The 27,374-nt window shown below is 42.4% G+C and overlaps 1 protein-coding gene and 1 long non-coding RNA gene across 6 annotated transcripts in view; one reads left to right on the top strand and one right to left on the bottom strand.

The window, feature by feature from the left end:
• PEX14 (peroxisomal biogenesis factor 14) overlaps positions 1-27,374 on the bottom strand; it is a 139,571-nt gene that overhangs the window by 23,964 nt on the left and 88,233 nt on the right. For all 4 annotated transcript variants that reach the window (XM_041765958.1, XM_041765960.1, XM_041765959.1 and 1 more), the window contains one exon: positions 1,755-1,883. In XM_041765958.1, the coding sequence (XP_041621892.1) occupies positions 1,755-1,883 (129 nt within the window). The remainder of the gene's footprint in view (positions 1-1,754; positions 1,884-27,374) is intronic.
• On the top strand, positions 1,892-20,280 carry LOC121496992. 2 transcript variants are annotated; one of them, XR_005989379.1, is made up of 4 exons: positions 1,892-1,997; positions 13,611-13,941; positions 16,140-16,318; positions 20,225-20,280. It is a non-coding gene; the product is annotated as an uncharacterized LOC121496992 (long non-coding RNA). The 2 variants fall into 2 exon arrangements; XR_005989378.1 differs by lacking the exon at positions 1,892-1,997 and having other exon boundaries at positions 13,369-13,941.

Below are 27,374 nucleotides of genomic sequence, written 5' to 3' on the forward strand. Positions count from 1 at the left end.
TACTCCTACCTAAATACCTAAACGCGTAATGCTTTTTCTCAGAGAGACCTGGACAGAAGAATTCAGAGGACAGCACTGTCTGCACCACCCCCCACCCCAGCCCTTTCAGCCCTTTCTTTTGCCTCTTTCAGAAAGGCCCACAGTTTAACCCTTTGTGCCTACCAGAAAGTAGGCGCGTGCAAGATGTTTTAGGCCAACTCTGTGACCAACCAGAACAATGTGTTCTGAGCAAGAGGTTTCCAAGTAGCCGAGAGACCTGTTTGGTTTTAAGCCATGGAGGAAACAGCTGGAATGGAACAGATGTGCATCTTAGAAAATTCTGCACCCCAGCTGCCAGTGCCTGTCCTCAACAAATCCCATTAACTGTCTGGGCCCAGGGACACAACTAAAGAAAAAGTGTGGAGACCTAGCCTTTGGATAGAAGGAAGCACGGAGAGCATGTTCAGCGACCCAAAACAAAAACGGTAGATGGGCAAGAACGCTGGCCAGGAGGGAGACGTGAGTCCCAGGCCGACAAGTAGTTGCTACTGACTCAGTCGCTCCAACACAAGGCTCACCGCTGAGCACCGTTTCTTGGGTCTCAGAGGTCACCTGTGAGTGGTTTGTGAGACAAGGTGACCACGGATGAGGTGAACTTGAGCTCGGGCTACTCGATCTCACCCATTCAGCCCTATCCAGAAAGCTCGAGAACGGGCATATCTAAATGGGATCTGAGACATCATGATCCACCTCCTGCCCCTCCCTTGGCCCCCGACTGAGCCAGTGAGGAAGACAGCAAAGCAAGGGCCAGAGGGGCACTCCAGACCACGTGGTGGGGGTCAAAACAAGCCTGGCATTTTAAGTTATGCCTTCCAATATCTGGCATCTAACACTTTTAAATTAACATGTTTTGAAAAACTAAAACTTCTGAGATAGACAATTAAAATGAAGATAATGATAGAAAAACCATTTTGAAAGACAACAGATCCAAGGCTGAGTTATGTTAAAGACACAAAACTTGAGCTATTTTCCATCACTTTGAAGTAATTTTAACCTTTTCAGACTTTTTATAAGTGACTTAAAGAAGGGGTTCTGGCTGCATTTTGGAGATTGAACACTTATTAGTAGTTTGAAGAACCATTATTCTTCAAACAGCTTCACTTAAAAACATGGGTCATGTTCTCATGTAATAATTAAAAGCTAATTCAAAAAGGACCTTTACATTTAACCTGAAATTCTCTAACAGACTGTCACCACATAAATATACATGGCACAGCCAGGACAGGGAAGGAGGGAAGGAGGGAAGGAAGAAAGGAAGGAAGGGTGGAGAGGCCACCCCAAGTCTGCTAATATTAACTTTAAAAAATAAAATTAGGAGTGGAGTCATTTCAGGGAACAAACAAGAATGCAGCCATGAATCAGACGTTCAGGTTCTTGTTCGTGAAAGAGTGACACACAAAAGCATGATGTAAGTAAATAGAAACAGAACCAAGAAATACTTTTATAGATTCTTACTTGTAACCAAAATATTTGAAACAACACAATAAACTCATTTATTCTGGTCCCTCATCTCTTCTTAAACCTTTGTCGCATACTTAAAAGTTTTTCTAGGAGAGGATTTGGGTGTGTCACATTCTTTTGGAAGAACCCAAGAACGGTCTACTAGTCCCGGTTTCTCCCGGCTTGCTGAGTCTGGGAGATGGGAAGCCCTGCTCTCTGGCCGGAATCCCGAACCCCAGTCAAGGTTAAAGCAGGAGTTTGAGCGGGTGACTTACTGTACGGCTGAGAAATGAGGTGAGGGGGCTGGACAGGAACCACCTGTGTGGCTGGGCCCAAGGACGAAGGCTCGTCGGCAGCCGTGCCCGACTGCTGGAAAGCCAAATCAATCTCTTCATCTGTCAGCCCTGGGGGGAGAAGAGGACATAATTGCAGGTGAATACCTTTTGCCACCGTCCCAGGCTGCAAGGAAATCTCCCCTGAGACAAGACCCTGGGAGCCACAGAGTGCCTAGGATCCCGGTAAGCTTCCTCCCCGATTTCGGATTCTCCGGAACCTCTCTCAGTTGCAATTTAACCTTAAGCGACAGAATATTAGCCTCCACACTGCTTCCAAATGTGGCTCATTCAATTTCCTTAATTTATCCTTGAGTTTATTGCTGCTTTTGAAGTCGCTCCGTACTGCAATTCTCCATTCTTCCCCCGAAAACAGATACCATCAACTGCAAATGTGACTCATTTTAATCTGTAATGGTGTTAAAAAAAGAGGGGGAAAAACTAACAATAATGCATGAAAACAGACAGGGAAACAAAAAACTAATTATTGGGTGAGACGACTAATTAGTCTCGATCGTTTCCGAAGACGGGAATAATTTGCTTTATTTTATGACAAATGCAGAAATAAAAAGAAAAATCAGGACTGACTGTGATTAGTATGAATGGGATATAGAATGTAAAGAAGAAAATAAAACAAGAAAACAGATCAAAACAAGGCCAGGCCCAAACTTTCAGATGGTTATTGCTCTAGCCTAGCCGAGGCTGCCTGTATCGCCGTCGGCTAGCTTTTCTGCTTCCCTTTGTTTTAATCTTCCCGACATGAAGGCACACTGCGCTCGGGACAGCAGGGGACAGCAGGGGACAGCAGGGGACAGCAGGGCACCGCCTGCAGTGGCTACGCCCCGTGGAGAGGATCTGCCCACGGGAGGGTACCGGGCCGGGCAGCACCCATTTCCAGGGGGCACGCGGCTGAGGTGGACCGGGGACGTGGGCCCTGGGGGAAGAGGACAAGGGTGTCAACCAAGGGGAAGAACAGGAAAGAGGCGTGAGAAAGGCCCCCCACAGGGCCGCCCCCCCACAAGCGGGTACCGTGGGTGCAGACGTGCTCGGGCGCTGGGCCGGCAGCGCAGGGAGGGGACTGCCAGGTCTGCAGAGGGCCCCCCCCAGCCGGGCTGTCCAGGGGTCCCGTATCCTGTGCAGCCGCCACGGGGGCCTTCACACCAGGGCCGAGGGCTTCTTCGGTCCGGGCCGCAGCTCCCTGGGGTGGATGAAGTACCCGGAGCTTCGGGGATCAGCACCTCCGAGCTCGCGCCCACTCCGCCCAGGGGCTGATGCACAGGGCACGTTACTGCACCAAGCGCCGCGCGGCCCCACGCCGCTGCCGGGAAGTTGGCCGAGCACCTCTGCAACTGGTCAGGCCCTGCCCTTGGCCCCCTCCCTCCGCCCAACAGGTGAGGGCTGTCCCCCACCTTGAAACTGCAGCCCTGCCCCTTCCCCTCCCCCCGGGGGGAGCCCGAGTGGAGTGCTGCGGGGGGGGCCGCGCACCCCGCTCTCAACACACGGCCGGGCAGGTGAAAGGGCAGGTGACAGGACCCTCAGGCCCGTGGGGCTATATGGCCGCTGCGTTCCTCCTCCCAAGCTCCCCAGCTGGCCACAAAGGCCCCCCAAGAGAGACCAAGGCAGGGCAGATGGCCAAGCCCCCAGGAAGGGAAAACTCATCAGGTACCCTGAGCGCCGCCTCTCAGGCTCCATCCACCTGGGACTGACCTCCGGTCAACTTCCAAAGACAAGGGGAGGCCCTTTCAGAGTTCTCAAAGGAAAGACACGGTTTTAACCAGTGCATCCTCCGCCGCGGGGGAGGCAGGCACGCGTGCGGCGTCAGCAGGACGGACGGTCACTGGGACACCATGGAATTTCATAAACCTGGTGCTTCATGTGCCTTGTCAGCCGCTGGCTGCAAATGAGGATAATTTTCCCAAAAGGAGCATTCAGTTGCTTTCTCATGTTCCCTTTTGGCTCTTTCAAATATAAACAAGTACGATAATGTTTAACGCTGGGGAAATATACAGTAAGTCACAGGCTGTGCTGCGGCCCTGAGAGCCAGAGCCGGTTAAAGGGACAGCGCTCCCTGCCCGCTGCTCTGCCCTCTGGCCCCGAGCTCTTACGAAGCCTATTTTCCTAATAAAACATGTTCCTTGCATTATTGCAGCCGAGCCCACTAGTGAGGCCGTGGTATAAAGGGCATCAGCACTTCCTTCCAAGCTCTTGTTTTTCAGAGACCTTATCATTTGATGCTCTAAATTTACATTGGCTGGAATTCTGATATGCCCAGTCCTCCAGAGAGTCAGGGTTTTGATTTAGTTACATAAAATGAATCACTTTTCTTCTTGTAAAAAAAAAAAAAAAAGCATTTTCATGATCTCACTGAATAATACAATTTCAGAGCTGGACCATGATCCCAGCCATCGTGTTCATTTAACAGATAAAGAACAACAAGTAAGGCTGGAGGATGGTGGAAACGGGCCTCAGACCCCACGATGCAGGGCATGGTGCTGCAGGCTCTCCATCTGCCCCGGTGACCTCCCTCCCCCTCTAGCACAGAAACCACTAATGGCAGATTCTGAAATCACGTCTTAAGTCTCCCAGCTGGTGAGAGGTCGAGAACAGCGCGAAATGGTCTCTCTCAGCCCCACCTGGCACCCCATCCACAGGTGAGAGCCGGCGAATGGTGTTTGGGGGCCTAAATCAAAACAACACAGGATCCTATCTGCAAGTGACACCTGAACAGCTTTTCTGAACCCCAGAATGACAAGGGGAGAGTGTCCCTGTCCCCGTCTCGTTCTAATATTCTAGCTCCCAATAAATCCAAAGGCCTCTCATAGCCCGGTGCCTATGCTTCCCTTACAGCCCTCTTCCTTGGGGCACCCCCAGCTTGGGGGTGGGGGTGGGGCACTGGCCAGCCAGGTTCAGGCCTCTCTCCACTCAGGTGAGTCATCTGGAACTCACGGAGACTTGGCGGGAAGGGGTGTCATCTCCTGCAGAATACAACAGTTATCCACCCAGACGGCCCTGTGCTCCTGGTGCTGAATCGACCCTGCCCTCAGGGAAGAGGGACTGCCCCAGGACCCACACACAGGGCCTCCAGGTCCACCCTCCCCACCCCCGCTCCCCACGAGACAAACAGCAGAGAGCTTAGACTGAGACCTTGCAGAATCCCAAAGGTTAAAAGGAATAATAAAGGAAACCGCCAATTGGGAAGTGAATTATATTTGGCTGCGAAAGCTGAGGCACAGGCTATATTATAAAAGGCATCTCTTTGCGTTGTTTACCATCACCCTGACTAATGCAGACCTTTTTTTTGTTGTTGTTTTAAATAATCTCATGCAAATTAGACACACACACTTCCTTCCAGTTGATTGCTATCTGCAAGGAATAATCTAACCGCAGAGGGACCGAGCAAGGGCTGAGCAGAGCAGAGACGGGGGCAAAGGGTGTCGCCGTCCTGTGGCGGGCAAACCTCCTGCCCTCCCCGTGCACCACCTCAAGTCTTTCCTTTAGCTGCTGCTTTTGGAAGAATTAACTAATTTCAATAAAGCCTACAATTTCCTTTTAGCTGGGGTGTCAGTTTGCATTATCCGATATCACTAGCACTTTGCACTGAGATGCTTTCAGTAACTTCACCTCTGCCACTTGCCAATTCCAAGAGCTACCAGCCCTGGTCTGTGACAATTAAAACGTATCACTGCTAGAGAGTAAAACTAAGAAAGTCCTGCTCAGTTATTCCATCCACTCGCTAGCTTTGGCCAAGAGGAGGAGAAAGGAGCGAGGGCACCTGTCCAAAGTGAGCGGGAGGCCAGGACGCCTGCCTGTGAGAGGCAGTGTCATTTCACCTCTAAGACCACCGCTGCCTGACTGGCAAACCCAAGAGGTCTCAATTCACATTATGCAAACGAAGGTCCCAAGCACCCCCCGGAATCCACGTGGACTCCTTGTTCTCTCAGTTCTCTGGAACCTACTTCCAGAACCGGTGCCCTTTACAAGGAGACGGTGCTGCCCCTGTGCAGAAGCTGGCCAAAGATTTTCTTTTCCAACACTTTCCCCAGGGTGGGATTCTTTTAAAAGAACGGAGCAAGCAAGCTACAAGCTATTGATTAATAAAGCCCCTTGTTACTGCTGTGGCAACTGAAGTGAAAGGCCTGGGGGAGGGGGCAGCTGCTGCACCTGCTTATTTATATCCCCTAGAAGATACACAGATCTGTTTTCTTTTTCTAAAGGTTTCGGTTCAAATGCAAACAAAACCAAACTGGTTGACTTTGTGAGCTGGGAGCGTTACCACTGCAGGTCCCTTCCCACGGACTCAGACAAAACCGGGCATTGGGAGGAGCTGACTTTTTCCTGCGGGACCTGACTGTGCAAGAGCTTCTCAGAATAAGTCAGCTCGATGCTGTCCCCAGTAACCGCTGGACACTGCCACGGGGCCTAGCCCTATGCAGGTGAAGCAGAAAGACAGTTGACAGAGGATAGCAGCATCCCTTGCATCTTGTAGGTCAAACAGCAACCAGGACAGTAGGGGTAGAATAGTTTGGAAATAAGCAAGGTGATGAACACCCAATGGCAACTTCCAGCCCGGCCTGAGTTTTATAATAAAAATGTCAAGTCTGGCTGGGATCAGGGAACAGGGCCAGAGGGCCAGCAGCAAAGGGCGGCCGTCACAGGCTGGCCACTGGGGCCATCTTCCTCCCCCGTGCACAGGACGTGGGTGATTCATCTGGGACGCGCAGAAACCATGCGGGGGTCACCTCTCTGAGAACACTACGAGTTATCTCCCCATGCACACTCTGAGAGGAGATGAGGCAGAGAAGACAGCTGGCTAAAAATACTCCCCAAATTAAAAGAAAAATCAACTCTCTCAGAGAAGGCTAGGGGAGGGAAGAGGGAAAAAAGTATTTTTATTTTATTTTATTAACATTTCGTTGGAACAGTAGAGTACAATAAGGACTCTCAGAGCCTCTAAAAGTCGTTGGATGACCTGTAGACCCCTATTTCCCAGTGCCTTGTATAAAATTGAATTTTTTAAACATAAATTACACGTAATGACGACACTGTAAAAACTAACAGTAATGGAAAGCTGTGCTGTATTTCATTAGCCTGTATTATTCCGTGCCACCTGATCCAGCCGGGCCTTGTTTATGAGTTAGTGTGTTAGCAGATGCCGATGGAAGCATTTGCTTCGACCTTGCTCTTCTCATTGGGGCATGAAATTACGACGGCAGCACCTTGATATTACAGCCATAAATACAGTAAACTGCAAATTTAAGCCAACGGCTCCTATTGTCTCTGAACATAAAGCTGATCGGTATTTATTTAAAAGGAGAACAAAAAAAATATTATATATCACCTTGTTTATGGGGCCTCCCCCACCCACTTTCTTATCCCCTCCCCCAGCCCCCCAACCTGTCTAATTCACTCGGTTAAAATATTAAGCAAATAAGCCAAGTGCTTTCTCCTCTACTGATTAACTATTCCCAAGCGGTGAAAACAGTTTTTGAGAAAACTAGTTCCAAATATCATTACCCCCTGAATGAAAGAGTTTTTTAATAAAAATTGATGCCATGCTAGGCCGGTTCCCACCATCCTGATGCTAATATGTAAATTCAGGAACAAGACATGAGACTTTGCTGTCTCCTTAAATGAGGAAAGTTCAAACAACAGGAGAAAAGTTGCTGATGATGCCCTGAAATTCAATGTCCTCTCGGTACCCTTCTAAAAATCGTTAGGTAGAAATGCTATTTCAAAAAGCAGCAAAACACTGCCTCCTGCCACCTAAGGAAAGAAAGAAAGATACCTAACCAAGAATATAATTCTCATCTCAACGCAGGGAGCCGGGGACCTCTCATTAAAACTTGCACCCACCCCACCCCCTTATCCCAGTGAACCATAAAGACAATATATCCTTTAAATACATTAAATGTGCAAGAAAAATAAACACAAAGACAAAAGGACACTGGATATCACCCAGCCACGTCTCCTAGTATAAATCACTGAGTAAAAAGCCAGTGCAAAATGTACTGCGCTGTTAGCTTCGAGCCTGTGGAAGCCGGCGGCCTCTCTCCGCCGTGAAGTCTGAAAAGGGAAGGCAGGCAGCTCTCCTGATGTAGTGCAAGAGGCTCTCTCGGCGTCTCCGAGAGGCAGACGAGAGATGTGAAAACTCAAGCCAAGTCCAAGTTTGGAGGTTTCAAACCGCTGGGGAAAAGCCCCGCACGCCAGCGGCGGGCTGTGCAGGCCCCACTGGCCAGGCACGCGGGGCTGTCCGCGCGGTGATGTCCCCCAAGTCCAGGGGAGCAGTTTCATTCCAAAGCGGACAGGCCGGGGCCACGGGACCCCGCTCAGCAGGATCAATGACCAGGATCACAAGTTTGTACCTTTCCTTCAGATCCGTTAGTCCGCCGGAGCCCTAAATTACTTCAGGCACACCAGTCACCGAGCTTAGCTCCTTCCGCAGAAGGAGGAAACTTCCCTATAAAATTTATTGAGCTTCTCTGGGGAGTAGTATAACTGGTGAACAAGACAGAAGTGAGCTGCCCCTCTGTGTAACACAAATTGAGATCTCTCCTCTGAAAGACTGGGAGGGCTTCCAATCAGCATCCACAGTGTCTGCTTTTAGATCTATAGTCTAAAGGGTTTTTTTTTTTTCCTTTTAATCCCTCTCCGCTAAATTAAAAACAAAAGCAAAGAGGAGTTGATTTTGTTATTTGATCATCAATTCCAAAGGATTCATAGCATGGCAAACACCGTCACCGGCTACTGTGGACGGCAGCATCTAAGCTGGCAGGGCCCTGGCAACAGGCTGAGAAGTCAGCCCTGCGCCCGAACAAGTCCTGGGGCAGGAACTGTGTCTTTAAAGCCCGAAGGGCGTGATAATCAGGAATCATAGCTACTTGGATGCCAAGGGCCAGATATGCCAAAGTTATGTTTGTGCATATGCAGAATAGCCAAATTAATAAGCACTTTTAATTATACTTGAATCCTGCTCCTGTTTTAGAAGAAGCAGAGAAGTGTATTTTTAAAAAAAATTTTTCTTTTTTTTCCCACCTTTTAACAACCATACCAAGAAACAAGAGATTCAGATCTGGAAGAAAAGCTGAAGCTCATCTGGTTGCTCTGCTCTTTTCCTTTCCTTTTTCTTGTGTTTTAAAATCAAGAGAAAAGGACACAGAGAGGGACAGTGACTCACCCACAGCCCCTGGTGAGCCCCAGAGGCAGATCCAGATTCTCAACAGTAAGTTCTTTTTACGGGGCGGTGGTGGGGTGTGTGTGTCAAATACAAGCAGCCTGACATGCCTGCTCCCCTCTACTGTTTGACACACCTAGCACATTTTTAGTAAGCAAATTCTTAGAATCAATGGTCTTGAAAAGGAAGAAAAATAAAAAGAATATATATGAAGCATAGGGTGAAAACAAGGTAAATGGTATACAGAACCTCTATTAAAAAAAAAAAAGAATGTATACGTCTACACACACAAACACACCTATTTAGTTGTGTGAACAGGCATAAAATAGAGAGGACACAGGTAACGCTGGTTACAGACAGCGAGGGGACTGGTAGCTGGGGACAGAGCCTGAAGGCAGACTTTTCACTGTCTGTCCTTAGGAACTGTATTCCATTTCCCATTCAAAGGGATAAATTATTTTTTAGGAACAGAGAGACTATCTGGAAGTGGGGGTGGGGGGGACCCTCCCTGAATCCTGAGCAAAATCACTTAAAACGGTTATCCCCATTTTCTGGAAGAGAAAAACCAAGACAGAAAAAAGGTACAGAGCTGGGCCCAGAAACTGGGATTAGAATATTATCCACATTTTCTAATTTCTTGCTTAACCCATTGTGGCTGTAATCATAGCAGCCAAGAACAAGGTGGCTTTCTTTTCCTTCTTTGTGTGTGTGTGTGTGTGTGTGTGTGTGTGTGTGTGTGTGTGTGTTTAAAGACAGGCATCTGTTCTATTTTGACACATCCTGGCCGCCCAAATGTTTCTTTCAGCTCTAAATATTTGCTTCACCAATGGAAATGTTTCCATCACTGCAACAAAACAAACATTTGCTTTGGGATGGTAGGGACAGCCATACGCTCTGTTTCGTATGTTACTGATTTGGGAAACAACTTACTGTGGGTCCCAAATCAAGGTGGAGATTTTTGTTCCTTAAGGAGAAGCTGGCACAAGCGCTCAGTGTACCAAGACACTCTTCAGACACAGCTGAATGCAGTGATGGTTCAATGTACATTTGGGGTTTTCTTTAACATATTGAATCTTAAATATATGATCAGAAGGCTTATGATTTGGCATTCAACTTACTTCCTCAAGTTTTTTTTTTTTTTTTTAAGATTTTATTTATTCATGAGAGACAGAGAGAGAGAGAGAGAGGCAGAGACACAGGCAGAAGGAGAAGCAGGCTCCATGAAGGGAGCCCGACGTGGGACTCGATCCCAGGTCTCCAGGATCGTGCCCTGGGCCGAAGGCAGACACGCAAGCGCCGTGCCACCCAAGCGTCCCATTCCTAAAGTTCTAAATTACCATGCAGCTATCAGACTTTTTTGAAGTCCTCATATTAATCTGATATTAACACATTAAAACATGCTATGTCCTAATAGGTCAATATAGTACATAAATTATTTTGTCACCACCTATTTGTATAGTTCAAATGAATTTGGTATTGGTTGCTATAGTCAACATTACTAGCGTAGAGATAAATATTTAGTACTCAACCAAATCCATAAATATTTGAGTGCTTATTTTGCTAGGCAATGTGAGAGCCAAGACCTCATCTTCCCTACCTGTTAAATGGCAGCCTCCCTAAGACCTCTTCTCCAAGAAACTTCCCCGTAGTTTCTTATGCTGAAAGAGTATTTTGTCTGTCTTCTATTTTTAATACATGTAATATTGTATAATATATAAACAGAAGATCTATAATACATAGACCCGCCTATCTACTGAGGGTAAAAATAACACCTATTCGTATAGTTCAAATGAATTTGAATTTTCAACTACAGAAAAAAAACACGGAAAATAAAGAAAAACATGGAAAGTAAAAATCATTTGTATTTCCATCATCCACCTAGAAATAACAGCCAAAATTAATTAAGCTCAAGTGTTCAAATAATAATTTTAGGAGCTTTTTACATTTTAAACTGTTTGAATCCCAAACAGCAGCACGGCCACCAAGGAGAGCAACTCTGGGGCTCCATGTCACTGTGCCCGGGGCACCTTGTGAGCCTGTGCAGTGTTTAGCCCAGGTGGCCAGAGGTGGCAGGGGTGGCCCCTTTGGCTCCCAATTTCCAGGTAAGGAAGCGGGGCTACCGGGACAGTAAGCAGTCTATCTCAGGTCCTACTGTCTATGGGCGCAGATGGACAGGAGTTTGCACGACTCCAGCCAACACAGGGGAAGTATTCCAAACCTGTTCATGTTGAAAGGAGACACTGACATTCCACCCTGACTCCTGGTGTATCATTCAGACGTGTTGGTAAGATTATTAAGACTGAATTTTTTTCTAAATAAAAATGACATTTTTGGCATTAGAATACCAAAGCTGGCAAAGGTGCTGTGGAAGTGCAAACTGAGAAGCTTCCAGAAGACAATTCGGCACTCTATCTCAGGAGTATTTAAAAATACTGTTCAGGGGCACCTGGGCGACTCAGTTCGTTGAGCATCCGACTCTTGATTTTAGCTTGGGTCACGATCTCAGGGTCACAAGACTGAGTCCCACGTTGGGCTCTGTGCTCCACATGGCGTCTGCTTGAGACTCTCTCTCTCCCTCACCCTCTGCCCCCCCACCCCGCCAATAGGAAATAAAATCTTAAAAATAAAGAAATAAAGAAATAAAATCTTAAAAAATAAAAATGTTCATAACCCTTTGACTCAACAATTTTACTTCAAGGAAATAATTAAATATGGTAGTATAAGACCAATGCACAAAGATGGTTCCTCACTATATTTTCAAGAAGAGCATAACATTTAAACAACGTAAATGTCCAAAGAGGGCTGATTAGACAAATTAGGACACATTTCAGTAATGTGATATTATTCAACTGTGCACATTCTCACAAACAATTTCTGATAGCATGGGAAAATGCTTTTGGTACATTAAGACATAAAAAGCAGATGTTATATTCATAGCTTGATCTTAATTACATTTTAAAAAAGAACAAAAGGAAGCAGGAGAGTTGCATCACTTTTAACTTAATCTGAATCCAACTTATAGATGTTGAGAAAAAGAAAAATTACACTACAAGCAGCAGGGAGGGCCCTCCACTCCATTCAAGGAGTGCTGTGTTTGCAAGCGGGTGCAACATAGGACGTCTGAATTTGCCGTCTGACCGTCAGCTCACTGCACACACCCAGCAGTGTGAGCACCTTGCCACGGGGAACTTTTCCCCCATACATCTTGGCACCCACATGCAAAAAGCCAACTGTGTCATCTGGTGTTAAACCGGAGATCTGTTTCAATGTGAAAAAGAACGTGGCCATACCAGACTTACTGAGAAGCGATACAGTGGTATCCTGCAAAACACTTTTCTGTAGGATTTTTAACAATTGTTTTAAAAATTAATATTTAACAGATATATTCCCATAGTACAATTCTGTACTCTAAAGATGCAAGGAGTATACAGCGCAAAGGTGCCTCCCTCCCACTCCTACCACCTGGCCATCCAGTTAGATCTTCCAGAGAAAGATCTAACCACTGCTACTAGGCTCTCACATGCCTCCTAGAGACAGTCTATGAATAGGAAAGTGCCTTTCTATATCCATGTAATAGACATTTTATGTATTAGTGTATACATGTGCATGTATATTTTTTGTACAAATAATATCATGGTGTAAACATTATGCTACAACTTGCTATTTTTAATTCATTTATCTTTTTTATTTTTATTATTTTTTAGAGATTTTATTTATTTATTCATGAGAAATACAGAGAGAGAGACAGACAGACAGAGACACAGGCCGAAGGAGAAGCAGGTTCCCTACAGGGAACCTAATGTGGGACTCAATTCCGGTACCCAGGGATCACACACTGAGCCGAAGGCAGATGCTCAACTACTGAGCCACCCAGGCGTCCCTAATTCATTGATCTTTAGAGCATTCCTTATTACTACCTGTACCACTCTCTCATTCTCCTTAGTGGCTATCAGGCATTCCATTTTGTGGACATGCCATAATTTATTTAACTCGTCCCCTACAGAACACGTATCACAAAGCCCCAAAACAAGTCCTTGTATGTGCCATTCGTACATGTGCGAGTTGTCCCCAGGAGTGGGCCCAGATATGTGCAGTTTTAATTTTGATAAACACTGACTAACCCTTTCTCCTCGGAATGGTTTCCACTCCCTTCCCACTGGTGTGTGTGTTTCCACAACCTGCCTTCCTGATGCTACCAAGATTTTTCTTTGTCATCCTGAAAGATAAAAAAATGGCCTTATTGTAGTTTTAAGTACATCTGTTGGTGTTCAACAAATATATAGACGAGCACACATTTTATTTTTTTATTTAATTTTTAAAAATTTTTGTTTATTCATGAGAGACAGAGAGAGACAGAGAGACAGAGAGAGGGAGAGGCAGAGACACAGGAGGAGGGAGCAGCAGGCTCCATGCGGGAGCCCGACGCGGGACTCGATCCCTGGACTCCAGGCCCAGGCCCTGGGCTAAGCCGCTGAGCCCCCGGGCCGCCACGAGCGCCTCGCATAAGCCCACGGCTTGACATATTTTCACACGGTGTAAATATCCTTGTGGATACCACCCAGATTTTTTTAAAAAATAATAAAGCAAGAGCCTCCGGCAACAGCCCTCCTGTGTCCTCTCCCCGCCAGGAGGAACTGGGTCTGTTTTGAACGACGCAGAAAGTCTCTCACGGGACGCGCCGCGCTCCGCCCGCCCTGACTGCCCAGAGTCGCCTCCACAGGACAAGCCCGAGCTGCAGTTTACCCATCTGTCCCACAGCAGTGCTGCTGATGACATTTTTACACGCAGACCTCGGGGGAACTGCCGGATCACACGGGGGTGCGTATTCTCGGTGGAGCAGACACTGTCAGCGTTCCGGGGTGGTCAGGCCGATTCACACGCACCCCAGGAGTGCCGGAGACTTCCAGCTGTTCTACAGCCAACACCGAAGTCCAGGGGTTTTCCATCTCGGCCATTCTGGTGGGTGTGAAGTGATCATCCCATTCTGAACTTAATTTGCATTTCTCTGATGACTAATGGGGTTGAACGTCTTTTTGCATATTTAGTGTCTTGGTTTGGTGCAGTGTGTCGATACACACTGTTTTATATACACAGCCACTGCGTGTGTAACAAACTATCCTAAGTCTGTGAACTGTGCTGTTAGAAACTTCACTGCTGTCTGTCTGTACAATCAATTAAGAAAGAGGTTTTAAAACTTTCCCTTGTGATAGCAGATCTGTCTAGTTCTCCTTCAGTTCTGTCCATTTTTGCTTTCGCATAATGAAGTGATGCTATTTGGTATATACATACTTACAAAGGACAAATCTTCCTGGCGATTGATCATTCTGAAATCTCCTTATCTCTCACTCCACTCGTAAGTCCATCTTGTCTGATATCAGTACATGGTTTCTTTTGGTTAGTGTTTGTGTAGTAACTTTTCCCATTGTTTAACTCTTAATCCTATGTGTCTTTTCATTAAAGCTGTGTTTGCTGTAAGCAGCACTGAATGGGGGTTAGATTTTTTTTTTTTTTAACAAAATCTAATCTTGACAAACTTTGCTTTTAATGGAGTAGTTAGTCTATTTACATTTAACATGACTACTGAAATTTGGGGGTTTATCTCTTTCATCTCACAATTTGTTTTCCTTTTGATCTGTTTAATGCCCTCCTTTCTCTTCTTGCCAACTTTTTAATTCAGCTTTCCCCTCCATTGGCTTGTAGTCAAGGTGGCTTTTGATGGATTTCTTCACTGTAGTGTTACTAACTTTCCTTTTGTAGTTATAAAACAGCTTGGAGGAGAGACTCTCAAACTTCCACCTCTAATTTCAGCAGCTGTCAGTGGACTGTGTGTCTGCAATGATAATTACCATTGTGTTTGCCTAATGGGGGAATCCTCGATTTTTAAGAGTGAAAGGGGTCCTAGGTTGGAAATGTCTGAGAACTGATGCCCTAGATACCACAACACACCCTTGACTATCATTTCACAGAAATGAGAAATGTTACCATTTTGCCAATAATTCCAACACTTCATCCATCCTTCTGCCTGTGTTATCATCATACATCTCAATTATACATGTTTTTTTTTTAAATTTTTAAGTGCTTTCTTAATTTTTTTTTTTTTTTAAGATTTTATTTATCCATGAGAGACACAGAGAGAGAGGCAGAGACACAGGCAGAGGGAGAAGCAGGCTCCATGCAGGGAGCACAATGTGGGACTCAACCCCAGGATTCTGGGATCACTGAGCTACCCAGGTGTCCCAATTATAGATGTTTTAAACCCCACAAGAGGGGATCCCGGGGTGTCTCAGCGGTTTAGCACCTGCCTTAGGCCCAGGTCGTGATCCTGGAGTCCCATGATCGAGTCCTGCATCAGGTTCCCCAAAGGGAGCCTGCTTCTCCCTCTGCCTCTCTCTGTATCTCTCATGAATAAATAAATAAAATCTAAAAAAAATAAAATAAACCCCACAAGAAAGACATTGTTATTTTACACAGCCAATCTCCATTTCTATTTGTCCCTTCCCTTTGCCTGTCTGCATTTCTGTGTCTTCAGGTAAGATCATTTTCTTTCTGCCTGAAAACCCCATTAGTTCTTTTCAGTCCAGGTGTGCCAGCAATGAATTCCCTCAGTTTTGTTTATCTGAAATGTCTATATTTTTACTTCGCTTTTAAAAAGTGTTCTATTGTGAAATAATTTCAGGCTTACAGAAGAGGTGCAAGAATAGTACAAAGAATTCTCATATATCTTCCACCCAGATTCTTTAAATGCTAAATTTGCTTTATTATTTACTCTATCAATCTATCTATATATTTTCCCCAAACTGTTTAAGATTAAGTTACAGTTAAGATTAAGTTCTTTCTCCTAAGTATTTCAGTATTTATTTCCTAATTCTTGGGCAGGGAGCCTATGCTCATATATAACCACAATACAATCAGCAAAATCAAGAAGTTAACGTTGTTTAAATTTGTATCTGTAGCTGAGACCTCCCCTCTGTACTCGATTCACACTAACCCGTCTGCCCACTTGGGATCTCCACTCGCCTCCCTGATAGAGACCCCAAACCTACTGTGTCTAACACTGAGCTCCTCATCTTGCCCCACCAAGATTAATGCCAACTCCATCCTTCTAGTCACAAGGTCAAAACCCTTAGAGCCATCTTTAACTTCTGCTTCTCTTTCAGACTTCAGATCCAACAGATCAGGATATTCTGCTGGATTTATGGTCATACGTTATGTTAGCCAAGGGATGTGACTGGGAACTTATCATCTGACTGCTCTCCCAGTTTCCATCATTGTTCTCCAACTGTCTACTCTTAACGTGGCAGCCAAGGTGATCCTGAAAAAGCTTAAGTCAGATTATGTAAGTCCTCTGCTTAAACCCTATGATGGTCTCCCGTTTTATTAAAAGTAAAACCAAAGCCCTAACGTGGATCAACACTGCTCTATACGACCTCACCTCCTGTCAATGCTGCGATCTCAGCTCTCACTGCGCTCCACCTGGCCTGCACTCTGGCCTCCTTTCTGTTCCTAGAATTTGCCAAACATGCTCCCTCTTCAGGCTTTGTACAGGTGGTTCCCTTTTCCTAGAACTCTTTCTGCCCAGAAATTTGCATGGCTTGCTTCCTCATTTTCTTCAAGTTTTTGCTTAAATGTCATCTTGGTGGAGACTTTCCAGACCATTCCACTTAAAATTGCAACCTTCCAAGAACTCTCTATTGCTCTTATTCCACTTATATTATGGTTCCATTTTATTGCCCTAATGATCTCCTTTCCTCACCACCACTAGAATATAAGCTCCATGAAGGCAGAACTTGGGGGCTATTTTATTCACTGCTATACTCCCAGCAACTAGAATACTGCTTTGATTCTACTGGCACTGGTAAGTGTTCAACAAAATTGTGTAGAAGGAATAAATAAATAAATAAATGGAACTTAATATGCAAAAGAGCTGCTTAGGTTTGGGGAGAGACACCTGGCACATGGAGCAAACACAGAGTCCCACCTTCTTGATCCCTCTTTGCCCCTGAAACATCTCTTTAGAACCTCCGAGGAGCCCCAGAGCTGAGTGTAAAACAGTAGCCATATATTCACCCTGCACTAGCCCGACGGGCCTTGCACTCCTCACTCTACCCTGATGCTCCACCCACTGCAGACTCCTTCCAGTCCTACTCCTACCTTGTCCCTTGTCCTGGGCTCTCTCCCACCATCAGAGCTTTCTCTGGTCACCCCAGGCAGACACTTGTCCGTGGTGATTGCCATCTATACGATATTCCCCTGGTTGCCAAACTTAGATAGCTTTGTAACCTTCCTTTTGTCTTTAACGGTCTTCTAAGGATTCTAATGTTGTTTAACTTTCACTGTCTTATTCACTGCTGTATCCCCTAAGCCTAACCTATGGATCAACTTGTAGTGGGCATTCACTGAACACTTGTTCAACTTGTGAATAAACGTGAATAAAAGCAAACTTAAATTTAACGGACTTCAGACCATTAATAGCTGAAAGATATATTTGTAACACTTGGGGACAATCTATTTTTTCTCTCTTTAAAATCATATTTTACCATAAAACTCATTACCACTGCCACAATCAACATATAACATTATTTTTGAAGTTCCATCCCATGCAATAAGGCAGGACATAAAATATTTAAGAATTGGAAAAAATATCAAAGATAATCAGTTGTAGATAATAGGATAACATATCCAGAAAAATCAATTCAAAAAATGTTTAATGAGGGATCCCTGGGTGGCGCAGCGGTTTGGCGCCTGCCTTTGGCCCAGGGCGCGATCCTGGAGACCCGGGATCGAATCCCACATCGGGCTCCCGGTGCATGGAGCCTGCTTCTCCCTCCGCCTGTGTCTCTGCCTCTCTCTCTCTCAATCTGTGACTATCATAAATAAATAAAAAATTAAAAAAAAATGTTTAATGAAATGGCTAGATTTGTTATACTTAAAAAAATTCAATAGCATTCCTATGTACCAGCAACAATTAAAAAAAAAAAAAAGAAAAATTCCTTTCACAGTAGTCACAAGAAACACAAAATTACTATGAAAAATCTTTAAATATATTAGATCTATATAAAGAAACCTTGCAAGAGAAATAAGAATGGTGAAATAAATGGAATAGACTTTTCAAATTATTTTGAAAGATTTGATCCAATAGAAACTCCAATATTTTTTTATTTTTTCAAAAGTTCCAAAAGTTTACCTTGCAAAAGCACATAAAAACGTTCAAGTGAGAATAGTAAGGAATGTTTGGGAGTTCATTCGGTCTCCTCTTCTGAACATTTAAATATACTTCTTTGTATTTTATTTAGACTAGCTCCTCTAGGGATTTCAGTATGCTTCCTTAACTCGTCAGAATCTACTGTGAGTTAATGTTATACCACTTCACATATTAAGGACCTTAAAATGATACATATCATTATATCTGCATATAGTGTACGTACTGACATGTTTTACTAAAAATCAACTTCAGTTACACCCCCTTGTGCCTTTTGTGTTGTTGTTCTAATGTTCATCACATTTACGTATATATGTTTGTGTTATAAATCCAAAAAACATCTTATTATTGCTTTAGACTTTTACAAAATTTAAGAATAAAAATAAAAATAGTATTTTATATTCACCCACAAATTTCACATTTCCCATGCTCTTTATCCATCTGAGGACCCAAATTTCCACTGGTATCATTTTCTCTTCAGTATGAAGATCTTCCCTTGATATTTATTATGCTGACAGCAGTCTCAGCTTTTGCCGAGAAACAGTTATTTCTTCATATTTGATGGGTATTTTTACTGTGTATAGAATTCTAGGTCGACAGTCTTTTCTTTCAGTGTTTTGAAGATGTTCTTCCACTACCTCGTGGGCTAACCGGCTTCCGACTGTAACTCAGCCATCAGACTGATGACTGTTCCCTTTTCTTGTCTTTAGTATCCAGCAGCTTCACTATAATATAATAGATGTGATTTTCTCTGTATTTATCCTGCTTGAGGTCGGCCACGCTTCCTGGTTGCTGTGTGTGTGCATGCTGTAATCAAAACTGGAAGTTTTTCAGCCAACATTTCTTCAAATATGTTTTATGTCTCATTTTTCTCAGATTTTGGGACTGTGATTACCTGAATGTTAGGCAACTTGATCAGTGAAGCTCTGGTCCTGTTTTTTCAATCCCCCCACCCACTTTGTACTTTAGTTTGGATGATTTCTACTGACCTGTTTTCAAGATTGCTGATCCTTTCTTCTCTCATGCCAAATTGGCTATTAATCCCATCCAGTGAAATTTCAGTGGCAGGTTTAATCTTTTTCAGTCCTAAGATTTCACTTGGTTCTTTTTTATAGCTTCCATATCTTTAAGATACTCCACACCTCTTCATCCTTTCACTCATATTTTTCACATACATTCTTTCGATATATTTTTTCAGTTATTTTAAAGTGGTTGTCTTTTGTTTGAGCCTATTTCTATTGATTTTCACTTCAAGTAAGGGTCACAGGTTCTTGTGTGCTCATCTTCACATGTCTAGAAAGTTTTTATTTTATACTGGGCATTGTGGATGATAGGTTTTAGAGGCTGTGGGTCCTGCTGTCTCCTTCTGAAGAACTGAGTTTTGTCCCAGTAGGTAGTCAAATTACTGGCAGATCACCCTAATCTGGGGCAGGCCATTTTATACTTTCTTTCTTTTCTGCGCTTAATCCTAGGGAAAATGTCACAGATGTAGGCATTTCCTACTTCTCCTCCTAATGGGTGTTCCTTCTGGGGATTCAAATGAAAGTCCAAGGGGTTTACCAAGACTCCCTAACTTGATAAGGCTCAAGCTCTAAATGCTGCCTTTTCCACAGTAGGTGGCCGCTGAAATCAGCCTGAAACCTGTGACACCTGCCCTGTATGTGGGCAGTTCAGGAGATAGCCTAGAATTTGAAGAGCACTTATATGCAGGCTGGGGTTACTCCCTCCAAAGTTTTCTTCTTCCTGCAACTTCTATTTCAAGTTCTAGCCACTCTGGCATCCTTGAAATCCATCCCCCAATTCTTCAAACAAACATGCTGGCAGCTTCTTGTTTAACTTCTATTTGCTAGAACCCGATGGACTGGAAATCCCTCAAGCAAAAAGTCCTAAGATTTGGTTCTCACTCAGAGTTGTACCTTCTCTCAAGAATCAAAAACACTCCATTTTCTGGTTGTATTTGGTTGCTTTCTTGTGCCTTCAAATAACATTTTCTTTTTTTTTTTTTTAATCTTTTTTTTTTTTTTTTTTTTTTTTTTATGATAGTCACACGGAGAGAGAGAGAGGCAGAGACACAGGCAGCGGGAGAAGCAGGCTCCATGCACCGGAAGCCCGACGTGGGATTCGATCCCAGGTCTCCAGGATCGCGCCCCGGGCCAAAGGCAGGCGCTAAACCGCTGCACCACCCAGGGATCCCTCAAACAACATTTTCAAAATATTTTGTCCAGAACTTATATCTGTTATTGGTGAGAATGTTATTCTGATACAAGCTACTTGGTTATTACTAAAAGCCAGAACTCTAACTCAGAATGTTTAGGTTTTTGTTTTTGTTTTTTAAGATTTTATTTATTTATTCATGAGAGACACACACACAGAGAAGGCAGAGACACAGGCAGAGGGAGAAGCAGGCTCCATGCAGGGAGTGCGACTCGATCCCCGGACTCCAGGATCACGCCCTGGGCCAAAGGTAGATGCTCAACCGCTGAGCCACCCAGGCATCTCTGTTTGGGGTTTTTAAAAAAGATTTATATTGGAGAGAGACAGTATGTGCATGTGCAAGCAAGGGAGAGGGAGAGAGAAAATCTCGAGCAGACTCCCTGCTGAGCATGTGGCTGGATCCCACGACCCTGGGATCATGACCTGAGCTGAAATCAAGAGTTAGACACTTAACCAACTGAGCCACACAGGCACCCCTCAGAATGTCTTTGAAAAAGAAAAATGATGGGAGTGAATTTTGTTCTTATACATATTAATACTGATGATAAAGATACAGAAATTAAAACATTGTGGCAATTGTGCAAGAGTGCATAGGTTAATAAATACAACAGATATTCCTGAAAGAGACTTTGTTATATACTAAAATTTAATATATAATAAATGAAGCAAAACAAACAAATAGGAAAAGACTATTTGAAGAACAGTTTTGGGAAAACTAATGTTTGAAAAGAGTGTCACTTCATATCATTTCATTAAATTCAGGAATCAAAGAGTTAAATATAAAAATACAAACCCACATACTAGAATAAAATGTGTGTGAATATTTAACTTATTGCTGTTTTGGTGTTTGTGGATAAACTACTGAACCTCTCTCATTAGTTTCTTTCTCAAATGCAAGAAGATAATAAAAAAAATACCCACCTCACAGGGTTCTTGTGATTAAATAAAGCCACTTAGCCCATTGCCTGACACATAATCACCCCTCAATAAATGTTAGCTGTTGCTGTTGTTGTTACTATAATTATTATTATTTAATAATTATGGGGAAGGAATCTCTTTCATAAAAATAATAGAGAAGTTATTAGAAGATTGATAGATTTGATTATATGAAAATAATCACTTTTATATATTAAAAAACATAAAAGGCAAGGAACAATGGGGAAAATGTTTGCAAACATGACAAAGAATTAATATTCTTAATATATAAAGGGCATTTAAAAATCAATAAGCAAAGCACTAATATCCCAGCAGAAAATAAAGGATTGAATAAACATTTCTGAGAAGAAATAAACATATTTTAAAAGTTCAACTGTGCTATTAATCAAATAAATGCAAATGAAAGTAATCTGAGAAAGTGGTCTTGTTCCTGTTTTGTTGTTTTTTAGGGACCAGACACATTTAGTATATTAAGAAGGATACTCTCAGACTCTGGTGAAGGAATTGGTAAAAATATGTGGAAAACTACTGCTATGTTTCCAGAGTCAATAAAATCATACCCTATGTTCAATACTTCCTCATTTCAGTAATCTATTTTGAGGGAATACCAGACTTCTCTGTTGTTGTTGTTTTTTTTTTTTCTAATTCCTAAAATAAAAATTAAGGGGCATCTGAGTGGTTCGGTTGGTAGAGTGCCTTCAGCTCAGGTCATGATCCCAGGGTCCTGGGATCGAGCCCTGAGTCAGGCCCCCTGCTCAACAGGGAGCCTGCTTCTCCCTCTCCTGCTTCCCCTGCTTGTGTTCTCTCTCTCTCTGTCAAATAAGTAAATAAAATATGTTTTTTAAATTAAAAAAGAAAAAGAAAAAAAAATAAATAAAAAAGAAAAAGAAGTAAAAAAAATAAAATTAAGAAAGAAAAGAAATTAAATACTCATATCAAGAAACTAAAAGAAGAATGTCAGAAAAATCCAAAGTAGATGAAGGGAATTCTGTAGAAGAATGTTTTAAATTTTCCAAGTGGCCAAAGTTTCTTGCAGGTCTTCTTATTGTAAATTCTACTTTCATTGTCTTCTAGTCAGAGAAAGGGGTGCTATGTGATCTCTGCCTTTCGACTTTGAGATTTTTTTTGCGGTCAATTTACCTAACTTTTTATAAATGTACTATAGGTACTGAAAAATTAAATATTCCATTTGGTGGGTATAAAATTCTATATATTTATATACCACACAAGTTTATTCATTGTTATCTGATTATTTCACATTCTTATTTATTTTGTGACTGTTGATATGTTAAATTCTGAAATATGTTAATATCTTCAGCTATATGATTTTAAATTCTTGTATGTCTAATAGCTTTTGCTTTATATAGTTTTATAAAATGTTTTCAAGTACATTAAGTTACATGATTATTATGCCTTCTGGGTGGAGTGAACTTTGTAATGGTATAAACTGACTATTCTTTCTAATATTTTCTAACTTGGAATTTCTAATCCGCAAATATGAATACTGCCAATTCTGCTTCTTTTGGATTGTGTTTGCTCACTACATACGGCCCATTGCTCATTTTAAATTTTCCTATGTTGTTTCATTTCAGATGTTTCTCCTGTAAACAGCATAAAACTAGCCCTTTTTTCCGTCAGGTTGTAGTGGGTCTGGAATCTGTTGTTTAAAAAGGAATTGTTTTATTGCATGAATATTTATTATATTCACTGCCTCTAGTTTTATAGTTTTTGTTTTTCCTTTCCTGACCTTTGTCGATCTGATCATCTTTTCTTCCCTCTGAATGCAAAGTTCCAACTTCTATTTTCCTCTAGTCTAATGAGTCCTGTTTTTTTCTAAATTGAGAGATAATATACTAGTTAATTTTATGTATACAACTTGAAGAATTTGTACATATGCATATATTGTGTAACCACTACTCAGATGGAGACCCAGAAATATCCTACTACACCAAAAGGCAGCCCTTCCCATCTACACATTCCTCAAGGCAATGCTATTACTCTGATCCTTAATACTAGTCTTCCCTGTTCTGGAATTTCATATAAATGATATGTATTCTTTTACATCTGACTTCTTTGACAAAATTCTTTAGGATTCATCCATTTGGCGGCACAAAGCAATAACTGATCCTTTTTTTCTGTGTAATATTCTGTTATGTGTTTATATCACAAATTACCCATTATTCTGTTGATGGACATTTCCTCCCAAGTTTGGACTATTTTTTTAAAAGAGTTTATTTATTTATTCATGAGACACACACACACACAGAGGTACAGACACAGGCAGAGGGAGAAGCAGGTTCCCTGCAGGGAGCCTGACCTGGGACTCGATCCTGGGTCTCTAGGACCACACCCAGGGCTGAAGGCTGCACTAAACCACTGAGCCACCTGGGCTGAGTTTGGGCTATTTTTAATAAAAATTAAAACTGCTACATAAATTTAGGTACATGTCTCTTCATGGAGATTTCCTTTGGGTCTATACCTAGTACTGGAATTGCTAGGTCACAGAATAAGGATATATCTAAGTTTAATGGGAAGTGACAGTTTTTTCAAAGTAACCGCACTCCCACCGGCAAGGTATGGGAGGGTTACAGCTGCTCCACATTCATGTTAACACTTAGTATTCTCAGTTTTTAAAATTTTAGTCATTCTGGTGGGTGTATAATGGTGACTTGCTGCAGTTTTGTATATTACCCCAATAAGTAATGATATAGGCATCTTTTTTATATGCTCGTCAACCATTTGGAAATGCTCTTTAATAAAACATCTGTTCAAATCTTCTGAACACTTTTTTTTTTAAGATTTTATTTATTTGAGGGAGAGAGAGCACATGAGTGAGCACAAGCGATGGGGGCGGGGCGGGGGAAGGAATCAAGCAGATTCCACGCTGAGCATGGAACCTGATCTGATGCAGGGCTCAATTTCATGACCCTGAGATCATGATCTGAGCTGAAATCAAGAGCCAGACAATTAATGGACTTTGCCACCCAGGTGCCACTTTTGAACACTTTTTAAAATTAGGTTATTTGACTTTTTCTTACTGATTTGTAGGAGCTCTTTATACATTTTTTTTTAAAGATTTTTTATTTTTTTTTTAATTATTTATTTATTTATTTATTTATGATAGTCACACAGAGAGAGAGAGAGAGGCAGAGACACAGGCAGAGGGAGAAGCAGGCTCCATGCACCGGGAGCCCGACGTGGGATTCAATCCCGGGTCTCCAGGATCGCGCCCCGGGCCAAAGGCAGGCGCCAAACCGCTGCGCCACCCAGGGATCCCTCTTTATACATTCTAAATATGAGACCTCTGTTGAATACATATATCATGAGTAACTTTTTCCAGAAATATTGTTTGTCCTCTCGCTCCGTTATTGCTTCATGAACAGAAGTTTTTACTTTTTTTATTATTATTATTTACTTATTCATGAGAGACACAGAGGGAGAGAGCCAGAGACACAGGCAGAGGGAGAGGGAAAAGCAGGCTCCATGCAGGGCGCCCGATGTGGGACTCGATCCCGGACCCTGGGATCAGGTCCTGAGTCAAAGTCAAACACTCAACCGCTGAGCCACCCAGGCATCCCAGAAGTTTTTACTTTTGATGTAGCCCCTTTTTTTTTTTCTTTATATGGTAGTAGGTTTCACAGCCTAAATAAGAAATCTTTTCTTACCTAAAGAATATGAAGATACTCTTCTGTGTTTTTCTAGAAACTTCACAGATTTACCTTTATTATTTATGTATATTGTGAGGTAAGAGTCAAAGTTGATTTTTTCACATGGCTATCTGGTTATTCCAAAACCATTTTTTTGGAGCAATGGCACATTTTGTTAACTTATTTATCCATCAACATATATAGCAGAGAGCCTACTAAATCAGACACTGTGTTGGAGCTGAAGACCAATCAGTAAACAAGAAAGATAGCATTCTTGCCCTCATGGAATCTAGTGAGCAGTTTAACAAGTTGGCTATGTCAACTCTTAATTTCAGAAGATTCTTGGTCTGAGGAAACAGCTGATCTAGCTGTTTGTGTCCAGAATCTAGCCAGGATCTAGCCACCTGATTGCACTAAATTAATTAAACTCCATGTTCTGCTTCAATTTTTCCAAATATCCTACAGACTGATGATGTTTAAGGGAAGGAAAATGGAGAACACCCACTGCTTTTGATATTTTTCTGATCATGAAAGTAATATTCCAAAACTGAAAACAACTGTTTTAACAGAAAAACTGAAAGAGAAAACTGTTTCAGAGAAAAACTGAAAGAAGCCAAATGAGAAAAATCACCTGCAGCCTGTCATCCAAAAACAATTACTGTTGATTTGTTGGACATAAAATGAAATCACATCATAGCCAGAGATTTTAGTTATGTATAATACAGTAAAAATTTTGTATAATCAAAATTGCTCTTGAAATCCCTTTTTAAAGGAGACTTCCAGCTGGACACATGGCAGTTTGAACACCTCGCTCTGATTTTTATTTTAACTCATTCTATATTAACATGCTAAAAAGGATTCATGCCCAGGGACCTTCCAATTAGTTTTTTCACAGCCTCTGTCTTAAATGTTAGACAGCAAAAGACTGCCAGACATTTTTCTTTTTTTGACTGCCAGACATTTAAAGGAAATCTCAAAAATAAAAATCAGAGCCCTGAAAACATAATAAAAAAAGAACTGAGTGGAAACAAATTATTTAGACAACAGGAAAAAATAATAATATTCTCAGGGAAAAAAAAGAGATGCTGCATCCAAGAAACAAGAACAGAATGCCAGAAAAAAGAACACTCAGAGAAAAAAGAAGTCACTTAAAGATCTGAGAAAAAAAATCTTTTCACAAGAGAAATATTGGAAGATAAAATTATTACAAGATAAAATATTGGAAGGAACTGTCCACAAAGTAGAGCAAAAAAATCAAAATGATGGAAAACAGGAAATAAAAAGTTTAAAAAATATATTTGAGAATCAACCAGGACATCTAACATCCAACAGGAATTCTTGGAAAACAAAAGAGAACACAAAGGAGAGAAAATGATTAAAGAAAGAATATAGGAACATGCCACAGAGCTAAAGGATATGAGTTTTCTAATGAAAGGATCAACAAATGATGAACACAGTGAATGGAAGAAAACCTCCCTAATGCACAGGGAAAATTTCAGTGAAATTTCAGAATATATAGAATAATGATAAGAAGTAAGGCACCTGGGTGGCTCAGCAGATTAATAAGCATCTGTCTTCAGCTCAGATCATGACCTCTGGGTCCTGGGATCAAGCCACGTTATCGGGCTCCCCGCTCAGGGAGGAGTCTTCCTCCTCTCTCAAATAAATAAATAAAATCTTTAAAACAAACAAACAAACAAACAAACAAAAAAACCAAAAAAAGAAGTAAACCTTTCAGGGGCACCTGGGTGGCTCAGTGAGTTAAACATCTGCCTTCAGCTCAGGTCATGATCCCAGGGTCCTGGGATTGAGCCCCACATTGGGCTCCCTGCTTAGCAGCGAGTCAGCTTCTCCCTCTCCCACTGCTCCTCCCCGTAATTCATGCTCATTTTCTCTCTCAAATAAATAAAATCTTAAAAAAGAAAAGAAAAGAAAAGAAAAGAATTAAACACTTCAGAGGGAAACAGTTCACAAAGAAAGGATCAGGGATCTGAACGGCATCAGACTTCTCAGCATCAACACTGGAAGGTTAGAAGACAATAGAAGGTACCCACCCTCAAAATTCTGATGCAACATTATTTCCAATCTAGAATTCTAAATCTAGCCAATCTAAAAATGGAAAGTGAGGGTAAAATTATGAACATTTTCAGAAATGGTTGGTCTAAAAATGTTTACTCTCCCACTCCCCCTCCCACCTCACCTGCTTCTTAGGAAGCTTCTGAAGGATTTGTTCTACCAAACCAAAAAAGCAATCCAAGAAAGAACACAGAGAAACCAGACGAGGAAACTGATCAAAGGGAGAGATAAAGGGACTACCCAAAATAATGGCAGAGGATGACAGCTACACAGCAGGTCTTTAGAGCAAAAAGTTCAGACTAGAGCAGGAGAGCAAATGG

The sequence above is a fragment of the Vulpes lagopus genome, chromosome 8 (genome assembly GCF_018345385.1).
Source record: "Vulpes lagopus strain Blue_001 chromosome 8, ASM1834538v1, whole genome shotgun sequence".
In the NCBI taxonomy this organism is placed as follows: Eukaryota; Metazoa; Chordata; class Mammalia; order Carnivora; family Canidae; genus Vulpes; species Vulpes lagopus.